This window comes from Mytilus californianus, unplaced genomic scaffold (assembly GCF_021869535.1).
Source record: "Mytilus californianus isolate M0D057914Y unplaced genomic scaffold, xbMytCali1.0.p SCAF_11, whole genome shotgun sequence".
Classification (NCBI taxonomy): Eukaryota; Metazoa; Mollusca; class Bivalvia; order Mytilida; family Mytilidae; genus Mytilus; species Mytilus californianus.
Window position 1 is genome coordinate 51,293,593 of NW_026262593.1, and position 12,383 is coordinate 51,305,975.

General features: G+C 31.6%; 1 protein-coding gene across 5 annotated transcripts in view; it reads right to left on the reverse strand.

The window, feature by feature from the left end:
- Positions 1-12,383, reverse strand: part of LOC127720274 (uncharacterized) — an 89,157-nt gene that overhangs the window by 5,888 nt on the left and 70,886 nt on the right. For 2 of the 5 annotated variants that reach the window (XM_052226777.1, XM_052226780.1), the window contains 2 exons: positions 2,999-3,077; positions 470-564 (listed from right to left, as the gene is read on the reverse strand). In XM_052226777.1, the coding sequence (XP_052082737.1) occupies positions 470-564; positions 2,999-3,077 (174 nt within the window). Of the gene's footprint in view, positions 1-469; positions 565-2,998; positions 3,078-5,062; positions 5,222-6,574; positions 6,648-12,383 lie in introns of those variants that run through there. The other 3 variants (XM_052226781.1, XM_052226779.1, XM_052226776.1) reach the window with 3 other exon arrangements.

Here is a 12,383-nt window from a genome sequence, read left to right on the forward strand (position 1 = left end):
AAAAAAAAAAAGGCAGATTCATGAGGACATTTAGCAAGTACAAAGAAAGCCAAGTGATGAATATAGCTTAATTTTACCTTTTGGGTCAGGTGAGCTTAAAATTATAGGCCACTTGCTGCTCCTGGTAATGGTTTAATGAGTAATGGAAAATATACCATAAGTGCTAGTTCACATGGTAGCAGTCTAGAATAATATATGTCACCTTATCCAGAAACATTATTCTGCCTGAAGTACAACCACTCTTTGCTTTTACTTCTCAATGCGTGTGCCAAGTGAAGCAGCATCAAAATGTCTTCGGTTTTATGCAGCCAGGGAACTTAACAACAACCAGTCAGGGAACTTAACAACAACCTCCTCTCTGGAGGTGAGCATGCTATCCTAAGACCAATGAGACATAACTATAATGATTTCCACACTTAAATATCAGTAGTAGCACATTAATACTATGAATGTTATAATATAATCTTACAGCATTTTCCTGTACATTATGTGTTTCAATTTTCTTCACTAAGGATTTGTTTATCACTTCATGAATTACATTTCCATTTTTTCCAATTACTATACCTAAAATAAGACAAAATTAAAATTAAGACTTCTTATAATTTGGTTTCTTTCAAAGCAGCTGCAATGTGTAAAGTTTTTGTTTGTTCTGAAAAAATTGTGTTTGCTTATATTACCAGATAAACAAAACTCACAAGGGTTGGAACACTTTATTTTAATGACACATGTTACAATAGTAATATATATCTGTACATGTAAGATTTAAAACATAAATTTACATCTTCAATAAGTAAAATGTTGTCATAATTTTTTCATAATGACTGAATTTCTTCCACTGGATTTGAATACTTTTGAAGTATTATTAATCCACAAATTAATCAATGTCAGTTTTAACCATCCAGGTCATTCACCATTTGCAGGCGAAGAAAAAAAAGTGTTGCTTTGGTTTCTATTGACAATTTTCAATGATGCTTTTCAAAATTTTCTGATAATCTCTTAAAATATGTCAACATTGCTCAATTATCATTCATTTAGTATGCATAGCTCATACCACAAGATAGAATGTAAAACAAGAATTAACTGTCGGGATAACAACATTAACATTCTCTGTAAAGACATGATAGAAACTGATTTTTCACAAAAAAATAAAATAAAATAAGAAGTTTTTTCTTTCTGTTATAATTTCCACATGTTAGGGGATAAACCAACATTAATTTTTCTATGACCTAAACCTTTTTTTAATTTTGTTAATACAGTTGAATAATATGAACGTGAAAGAGCCTAAAATATTAATTTGAAATATCCATCCAAAACCATAATTTATTTCCATTAAAAATACCAGGTTTGTGAAACTAATTCAAGCTTATCAAAAATTCAAATTTGAAATCCCACATAGATGCTAGATTAACAGATTTCCATAACTGCTCTTTAAGACCTGTGTAGAAATTGTATGCACGGAGATTTTAAAATCTCAGAAAAGAGTTATAAGCTGAGTGAGTGCTTAAATAATAGAGAAAGAGACATATTCTGCTACGAATAATGTATAGATGGAGTTGATGTTTAGTAAAGGCAACATTAGTATACCGCTGTTCAATAGTCAAACATTTATTAAGCAAAAACAAATTTGGGTCACAAACTAAACCTAAAACCAAGGGAAACACATCAGCCACACGAGAAAAACAACGGAACAACAGAAACACTGAACTGCAACAAAAACAAACGCCAACAAACATAGAAACCGACTATCTGATAACAAATGCCATACTCCTGACTTGGTACAGGACATTTTTAGAGTGGGTTGAATCTGGTTTTATGGCTAGCCAAACCTCCCGCTTATATCACAATGTTGAAAATTATGCCGCTTAAAAGACAACATTATGTGACAGGAATACAGTACAATAAAACACAAGAACACGCCTAGTGGACATTAAGACAACAATGACTACAAATCTGGAGGTCTTCGAGTGAAATTTTGATATTCTTGCAAGTGTATGCATTAAAATTGAGGCAATCAATTATGTTGAAGGGTTTAAATAAGATATAGGCCAATTTGCCGAATGATTATAATACTGGCATATAAAAAAATTGATAAACATTTGTAATTGGCTAGAAAGCTAAAAATAAATAAATGGAGAATGTGTCTCTGGGCCACAGATGCCCCTGCTTGTAAATATGCATGAGTCAACTTCCACATACAGATGCACGATTCATGTGGTTAAGTCCGTTTTGTGATTATAAGCATTGTGTATAAGTTTCATAACATTTGGTTGAGGCACACAAAAGTTAAAGAACGGAAACGAAAATTCATCAATTTTCATGTTTATAAAGGGGCATAACTCATAAACAGTAAAAGTGATGCCACTTAATTTCGAACCTGGTCCTTGTTTTGTGGTAATAAGCATTGTGTACAAGTTTTATAACATTTGGTTGAGGCATTAACTAAAGTTAGAGAACAGAAACGAAAAATTAAGCAATTTTTATGTTTATAAAGGAGCATAACTCATGAAACGTAAAAGTGATGCCAACCAATTTCGAACTTGATCTGTTTTCTGGTGGTAATAAGCGTTATGTATAAATTTTATAACATTTGTGGCAAACCAATTTTGGGGATGTACGTGACGGACAGAAGGATTGGACAGATGAGCAAGGGTAACTTTTACCATGGCAAGGGCATAAAAAAAGAAAAGAACCATAAACTCTTAATCAGACATCATGACCACCACCACACTCAAAACTTATTGCTGTCATCAACATTTAGAATATGATTTAGACTCAGAAATCAATACTGAATTTGGTGTTTCCAGCAAAAATTGTGTACTCCTAGTTTTTTTGAAAAGTTTTATGATCTATGAAATAGGAATTAGACGTGAAAATCATGATAATTCCTTCTAAAATTGGAATAGCTGGCAGGTCTGTTACAATCTCTCTAACTTTCATATTGATGACAAAACTTTCAGCATTAAAATCACATTTTGAACAGTCACTAATAAATCATTACCTGCTAAATGTTTTGGCACTGTGTAAGCCTTTTGCTTTAATTCCAATATACATCTAGCTTCATTTATTGCCTTATGTGACTAAAAAAAAGACAGACAACATAAAAATCCTTATCATTTCTAGAATGTTTCCTAGAATTATCTTAATAAAGTGATATAAATCATAATTGAAAGACAATTTAGTGAGAAAAAGTTTTTAGTTATCACTGCAGTGGTCACCATATATATTTATGCACACAAGTGTTCACACCATAGAAGACGTTTTCTCTTGATTCATAGCAAAAATCAGTACATTGCAAAAATCAGTGATTTATACAGTATAATGTAAAATAGTAACTTTTGCAGCCCTATAATGGTATGGTGATGTCGTCGTCTGTGTCTATGTCATTGTCATCTAAAGTGTGTATTTATAGATATTTAATTTTGAGTATGGTTTTAGAATTGGTCCACATTAAGGTCCAAAGGGTCCAAAAATAAACTTAAGTTTGAATTTCACAGAAATTGAATTAATTGTTTTTTTGGATAAGCTGAATCTAAACATGAATTTAGATTTTTTACATTGGATCCAGTTTTCTAGATGTTCCAAATCGGGATTCAAAATTAAATTTGTTTGATATACAAAAAAAATTAAATATATGGGGTTCTTTGATATATGCCAAATCTATTGTAATATAAAAATAAGACGATGTGGTATGATTGCCAATGATACAACTTTCAACAAGAGACCAAATTACATAGAAATTTACAAATATAGCTCACCGTATGGCCTTCAACAATGAGCTCAACCCATATCGCATAGTCAGCAATAAAAGGCGGGGGAGGGGGGTAGGAAAAAACTTAACTTGCGCACAAAGAGGCATGAAAATGAGATGTAGGTCAGACAGAGTGACCTTGCCAGACAGATATTTACACCCAACAATCATTCTATTATAGTGGACATATTGCCTAAAATTTCTTAGAAATAGACCATACAGGAAAACATTGACCAATGAAAATGGAATTAAGGTCAGATGAACCCTATAAAGACAAATATGTACACCTATCAATCAAACCAATACACAAAATGTAGTTGGCCTTTTGCTAAAATATCTGCCAGACAGACAAATACCAGGGGCGGATCCAGGATTTTAGGTAAGGGGGCACAGACTTAAATTTTTGCCGAGCGGAGCTAGGCAAAAATGTTTTTGAGATAAAATTATCGAAATATTCTTTATTAAGCTGAGGACAACCCATGCTTTGCAAATTTTAGGGAGGGCGCACGCCCGCCACGCCCCCGCCTGAATCTGCCCCTGAGTACACCTTTTAAAAATTTCATGCAACAAATATAAACAGAACATTGACCACTGGTCCAAGAAACAAGGTCAAGGTCAAGATTAATAGACCTTGTAATTATTCTATTTACTCAATATAAGTTTCTACTCGTAATAAGTGAGAAAATGTATATAAAAAGTAGTTCATTAAGCAATTGCTTTTTTACAGTCAAGTAGCTGAGATGCCATTACATACCCCCCCCCCCCCCCCCACCCCCTCCCCAGATTTGCATCCCTATGTCTCACAGGTGACACAATAAATTATGATTTAATCTGAAATTTCACATGTTCAGGATGTACTGAGGTGAAACTTAAAAAATCTAGAATTTAAATTTGATACTATGAGTCGGAAGAGCATTAGTTCTTAGAAACAAAATAAGCTAAAAATATTTTAAGCTTTTGGAGCTCCTTTTCGGGATTTTTAATTCTTTAAAACTGGCGGGGAAAGTCTGACTCGGACCTTATATTTGCATTGGTATTATTTGGGTCTCAAATCGAAAGAACAGAAATCTAGAATCTGCTTAAATTTTGATAAATGACCTTTTTATGAGCTATTGAAGCCTTACATGAAAAGAAAAATGGGTGTTATGGAGCAAAATATTTTACCCTGCATCGTAGGAAAAAAACCAAGGCGTTCGAACATCTTACAAAAATTCCTAAACCTGACCTAAGTACATCCTTAAGAAATAAATTGAGCTTAAAACAATAATTTACAAGTCAAATGTTCCATGGTCCAATACAAATCCAGTACTTTACCTCACCAATTACTGTAAATCTGTATCCATCTGGCTGTTTCTCATTTCTAACAGACAACACTCCTTTGATTTGTCTGGATTTTTTTATGTTAGCTCCTTCCCTACCAATAGCCAGTCCCATCAAGTTAAAAGGGACCATGAATATTTCTGTATAAACAGGCTACAAAAAATCATCAGATATCCCTTATTGCAACTTAAAGTGCATTCAATAATACTGTAAAATGTGTTATTCCTTGTTCTGCCTTCCTTGAATTCACATCTTAAGACTTCAATTAAATCTTAATTAAAGAACAGAGTTCTGAAGTCCCCCATGATGCACATATTTTACTGTCCAAGGTCAATTACTGAAGGTGAAATAATTGGTTTTTTTTTTTTAACTTTTTACAAGTTTCTAACAGAAATGTAGATTTGAGAGTGCTTGCAATGCAATTTTCCGTATTATTAGTATTTCAAAGGAGCAGAACTCTTTTAAAAATAGTTGATCGGTACTGATTTTCAAAATTGCTAATATAAACTTTTGATATAAATTTCAAATAAACTAATCATAGATACCAGGACTAAATTTTGTATATACGCCAGACGCGCGTCTCGTCCACAAAAGACTCACCAGCGACGCTCGAATCCAAAAAAGTAAAAAAGGCCAAATAAAGTACGATGTTGAAGAGCATTGAGGACCAAAATTCCTAAAAGTGTTGCCAAATACAGCTACGGTAATCTATTCCTGAGGTAGAAAAGCCTTAGTATTTCAAAAATTCAAAAGTTTTGTAAACAGTTAATTTATAAATATGACCATATCAAAGATAATTCTTGTCAGCACAGAAGTGCTGACCACTGGGCTGGTGATACCCTCTGGGAATTAAAACTCCACCAGCAGTGGCATCGACCCAGTGGTTGTAAATTTTGTATATACGCCAGAACTGTACACATGAGAGAGCTTACAATGCAATTTTCCATATAATCAATATTTCCAAGGGTCATAACTATTTTTAAAATATTTAAAAGGCACTAATTTTCAAACTTTTCCTGAGAAATTGCTGATATAAATCTTTGATATAAGTTGATAAAAATTTGGCAAGAATTGTACTGTCTTGTAAAAGTGCTCACTATGCAATTTTGAATATAATTAATGTGCTCACTATGCAATTTTAAATATAATTAATATCTCTAATGGACATGAATGAAATAAAAATAGTTAAGTTGAATAGAAAATGAAAGTAAGTCAATAAAGTTATAAACGGTGGTTGGCTGCTATTCACACACATCTGTATAAGTCTTATTGGAGGTTCTATTATAATTATTATTTTCAAAAGAGTTATGTCCATTAGAAATATTAATTATATTGAAAATTACATAGTATTAGCCATCTTACATGTTTAAATTTTCTGCATAATAAATATAGTGGACTATGTTGACCAAATAAAATCATACTATATATAAATGCACTTAAACTAGAATGTTTTTTTTTAAAAGATTTGTTTATATTGATTTTTGAATTTTGAAATTCACAGCTTACCTTTGTGTTCATCTTGGTAACTCTATACTGTTGGAAGGTAATGGTAGCATGACTTTACTTACAATTATTAAAACCCCACATGGTTTTAAAAATGTCATGAAAATCAATATGTTATCAGTATTTGTATTTTTGTCTGACAAATAATTGATCACATGCGAGTCATATATCTTTTCAAAATGTTTTTAAAATATGAAAATAAATGCTTTATACTGAGGGGAATATATTGATCGCTATATTATGTAACAATCTTATTTATATACATATACAGATTTGTCTACATAAAAAGCGTTGGAAAAGAAAGGTTTAAAGTTCTTTCATGAGGGTCTGGATGAGAAGAGGTCTTAATTTCTGTTTTCTATAATATTTATGCTATTTTTCTCTATTTTTAAATATTTGCTTGTTTTCTCTATTCTTTATATTTTAACACCCCATTATGTTCTTTTTTTTTTATTTGTTTGCACTTTTTTCTTTGTTCTTTCTTCTTTTTGTCCATTATTCTGTACCTTATAAACTTCTATCCAACCTTCAAATTTCTTTACTACAATCTGAGATACCTAATATTCACTGATCGACTTACCAAATCATTGATGATACATTTTTTTTTAATTTAGTAAATGAAGTCGTACCTGAAAACCAAATGAAATATACCATCCTGAAGCATACCTGATAAGAAGTCTATCATTTGGCAAATCTACTGGTACCTCTGCATCTGTATATTACATTTCTTTTTTTTTAAATCCAGATCTGAACACAATCCATAGTTAGCCTCAAACAAAACAAGTCAAGTTCCTACAACATGAAAAGAAACGATGCAAAACATAACATTTCATCATCATGCAATTGTGTTTCATTCATTAACAATATAACTCGATGATGATCCATCATCGATCGATCCATACAGTTATCATGATACTGTGGATTCATTAATTTTTCGTGGGTACCAATTATTGTGGATTGTGGGAAAAATTGTATTTTCATGGATATTTGATTTTGTTGTTTTGCTGAATTCTACAAGCCTATCAAAAATTTTATTCTTTGTTGAGTTATTTAGATAATCTACATAAGAAGTAATAGCAAAGACATCACAAGTATAGTGAGCCCTCAAAATTAAAACACTGTCATGCCTATATGTTAATCGTGTTTTATATCCATATAGTATGTGACAATTTTTCCACTCAATTACATTGCTGTAAACTCAGGCACCTATTTAATAAGTTGCTCCATGAGTCTCAAGTATGACTAATAATAAAACTTTCATCCATTTTATTTATGTGGTGCATTGTTGTAGGATTTAATGGATTTTCCTGACAGTGAGCTAGGTACCCTCACTTAAAATGAGGTCACAAGGTAAGATTAAAAAAATCACTGAATCACTCTTAAGCATACAAAATAGTTAACATTGTACATCTTTACAGATCACAAGTCCTTTTCTATGAGACATCAGGTTTGCAAGGTCGGCGATCAGTACTCTAACTAGCTTAAGGAAAGAATTTGAATAAAAGCATTTAAAAAAAGTGAGGAAATCAACTTTGATATCAATACGCATCTTGTACCAAATTTTATTCAATAACTTACACAAGCATAAGATACTGATAAAATACTTTCATAATTCTTATCAACTGACTAAATTTGATATATTACTTTTTCACATTAATTCGGCCTTGAAGAATAGATGACCTATGCATTTTTTTAAATGTTCTACCTATAAATATTTGAGAGATAACCTCATTTAAAAATTAAATAATGTTCTATTGAACCATTTTTTTTTTTCATATAACTTGTTTATATCAATTCTAAATAGTAATTCTCCAACAGTATTAAAAATTGTTGTAAATTACTTGAATAATTTGATTTTTATAATTTTTTTCTCTTACTTATCGACAGCCACTCCTTCATTGTACATATTTTATAGTTGTTTTCTGCATTTTGTTGCCGCTAAAAACGTAAATAAGGTTATTATCGATTTTTGGCAGGAACTAAAACTTTCTTTATGTAACGTAACGGTTATAGAACGACGTTGCTCGCATATATAGCAGCATTTCATGCAAAGGTTAATTTGCGTTGGGTTGAATTAAACCCATTATAAATAAAACTATATATATCATTTTTGAAATGTTTAGCTATTTCAATTAATCTTTAATACTTTTATCATTCTCCTATCGAATCGTTAAATATACAATACAGTTTATAATAAAGTAATTTTCAAAGTTGCATTTGTTGTATCGGAAAAACAAATTTTGATCACATTCCGTATAATAGAAATAATTCTCAGCTTGCGGATTATGTCTTCTACTCGGAAGTCCGAGGGTATCCGCGGGCTGATAAGTAGCACTTGCTTTTTTGACTGCGGGCAGAATCATTTCACTACCAACGTCCAATCGCACAGGAAGGTAAAACCTGAAATTTCGTGTTACAAAATGCCACACCCAGCACATTAAAAACCTTTGTAGCAACTATTTTCGAATGGTCCTTAAACATGTTAAAATTGGTTAAAGTTCTCGTACTTATACAAGGCTCCACAATTTATTCGAACAGTGGCAATCAAATTTTTTTTCTGTGTCCCATCATCCTGAATTCCTTTTTCATACGTCTTTTTTATTCTACATAATATGTTAAATTTCCTGTCCATCGCCTGGATATAAAATCATTACCGGTTACTTAGATGTTAATACCGTTCAAGCAATCGATCAATTTGTGTAAAATATGAGGAAACTTAAATGCTTCTGATAAATATGTATACAGACTAACAATAAAAGACACATCGCCATATTAAAAAATCTTCTCATTTGTAATAAACGGATCTGGTTTTTTATCACCTAACAAATGAGAGTGTGGCTAGACTTCGAATTAGAGTTCTTGTTCGAGTTAGAGTTAGAGTTGAGTTCGAGTTAAAATTTGAATTCGAGTTCGAATATTAGTTCCAGTAAAAGTTCGAGTTAAAGTTTGAGATACACTTCGAGTTATAATTCGAGTTAAACTTCGAGTTAGAGTAAAAACTATCGATTGATTGGCTTCTGCCAAACTTTCTCAGACAAATATTACATGAATATCAGCACGAAACATCTTGAATAATCATTGTATGAATTGAATACTCTTACACATGACAGACTTTTAATGTGTTGGTTACAGTGTAGTAGTACTCCGGAAGACATGTTATTAGGTCTTTGTTCTGATTATTAGGTCTTTCCACTTTTCTGTGGAAAGACCTATTGTATTTGTTCTGATTATTATTATTTTCTTCCGCCAAATTTTGTTCTCGCGTAAAAAATTTGGTTTCGCAAGATGTCGCTTAGATATTTCTTATATAGTATCATACAGTTGATGCGCTTTTTATTTTCACCCATTTTAAGCCGAACAATTTTCTTTGTGGGAGTTATCTCCCCAAACACTGTTTTCCTTGTGACTGCATCTTCTCCGTAACCGTAAAAGAAAGCGACAAATTTATTTTATAAAATTGCTCGTTATATCCTTTGCATGATTTGTCCTATTTTGACCGAATCGATATGAATATTCCATATGAGAGTTATTTCCCCTTATGCATTTGATATAAGTGATATGCATTTCTATCTTGTAAACCATAAGTGATAGAGACCTAGGATCTTTTGATTTGAGGTCCTTGGTCCAAAAAAAAAAGAAAATAAGGTCAAGGTCAGAGGTCAAGGTCATATTTTAAATTTTGATTTTGGCTTATTTTCAATTCTTTTCAAAAACCGTATAAGATATCGACAACATATTTTTACTAAATTGTAAGTTGCGACATGTCGTAACACATAAATTTTGGTTGAAAGGATACACACTAACATTAAATTGGAGTTTTCTCCCCTCTTATATTAAAAATTAGGCATATAGTGATATAACTCATTAACCATATATAATTAAGACCTATGGTCTTTTGATTTGAAGCCCTTGGTTTATGACCTTGAAATTGAGCTCAAGGTCATAGGTAAATTTGACGTTCTAAATATTGACCTTTACTTTTACCTCATATGTATACATGATAAAGCCATGGGACTTTTTGCATTACGTTGCAAGCCACTTGACCATGGAAAAGCCAACCGGAAGTGACCATGTGTAAACCGGAAGTAGCTATTTGTTTGTACTTATTTAATGTAAAAGTATATTAAACCATATACTTTTGAAATCAGTATCAAGTAAACTATAAAAAAAAACCCGGAAGTGACATTTTTCAAACCGGAAGTAACAATTTATCTTATTTAGAAAAAAAATGTATAGATACCATATATTTTTGGAATCAGTGTACAATAAGCTATCATTTGACGCTGGATATGATATTTTAAACCGAATTTTAATAGTTCTATATCAAAATATATCTTGATGGGTGGAAAGACCTTCAATTGTTCTCTGAACAATTGGTTTTTAATTTATATTTATGTTTCTATCGGGTTATATGACCGTCTTCAGAGACCATCTCAACGGTTAATTAGATGGTGTCTAGACTAAAATACACACGAAATGCTGATATATATTATCGAGTCAATGCATTGCTAATTGTTTATTTTAGACTTATTGTAATTTGAATATATGTTTTAGTGTGCTATAAATCAAACATGAACATGATATGACAGCTAATGCCACTTTAATAAAAGACAAAAATAGTTAGAAAAAAATCATCAGTTGATTATCTGCCCTTGATTTGAACGGGTTTTTTTTTAAGGTATTTATTGATATCTCTAAAAAGTATAAAAGATACAAAAAACAATCAGGACGGTAATGTAAGTATGAATGAAAGGAAGCCACATGTAAATTTTGGGATCGATCCAAAGTCGGAAAACAATAAAAGTCTTATACTCCGGTCAACAATGTACACAGATATTCCCGTTATTTCTAAACAAAGTTCATTTTTACTTCAAGAAATACCTTTTTGCACCCAAATTTGTATTGAAAACTTGAAAGAATATACTTTTAGGTCAAATCAATGTAAAATAATGTTCATGTTTGCATTCACAAAATCTATAAAATCTGTATTTCATGAACAGAGGGAAAGACGTTTTTCATAATATGTATATTTTTTTCCATCGGTATGCTTCGACATTGTTATTTTATTTATATCAATTACATATAATTATTATATTACTGTGTTTTAACTTGTACATATGCTATGCAATCCAGTACAAAAAAAGGTAGTAAGCATCTGCTTTTCCTTTGAGCGGACCGCCATTTTAGAAATAGGCGACCTTTACGACGGACTCTAAAAGCGCGACGTCATCATACTGTTACGACACTATAGTAGCGCCGAGAGCGATGCGTATAAACAATCCTAACTATCCTACTGCCAGCCGATACTTTGGCATTGCACAAGTCATGTCTTCTTTGACTGTCCATGGCGTTAAAATCCTAAATCCCTGGAAGTGTTTTAATTGATTTTAGTCTCTGATGCATGATTTTTTATTATTGTTTTTTGGCTTTTAACTAGCTTTCAGTAACTGCGAGTACTCTCAAATCGTACTTTCTTGTTAATTAGACGTGTTGACACAATTTGTAATGCATTTCTGTTATTCAATGTTTACATATTAATTTTGTGTTTATATATATCTCGTTTCACTATTTTTAATATGTACCACTTTTGATAAGTATTTAGTATGACAATACATTTTCACTTCTGTACTCGTACTGTGAACAACATTTATTTTGTAAAAAATGCTTCCGTACTCCTAGCAACAAAATCATTATATTTAAATTTACCTGTGTACGTTATTTCATTTAACACCATTTTGTCCCAGCTTAGTAGATATGTCCTATTTCGGTGCAAAATATAGTTAGCATGCATTTTGTGTCCGGGGATACATGG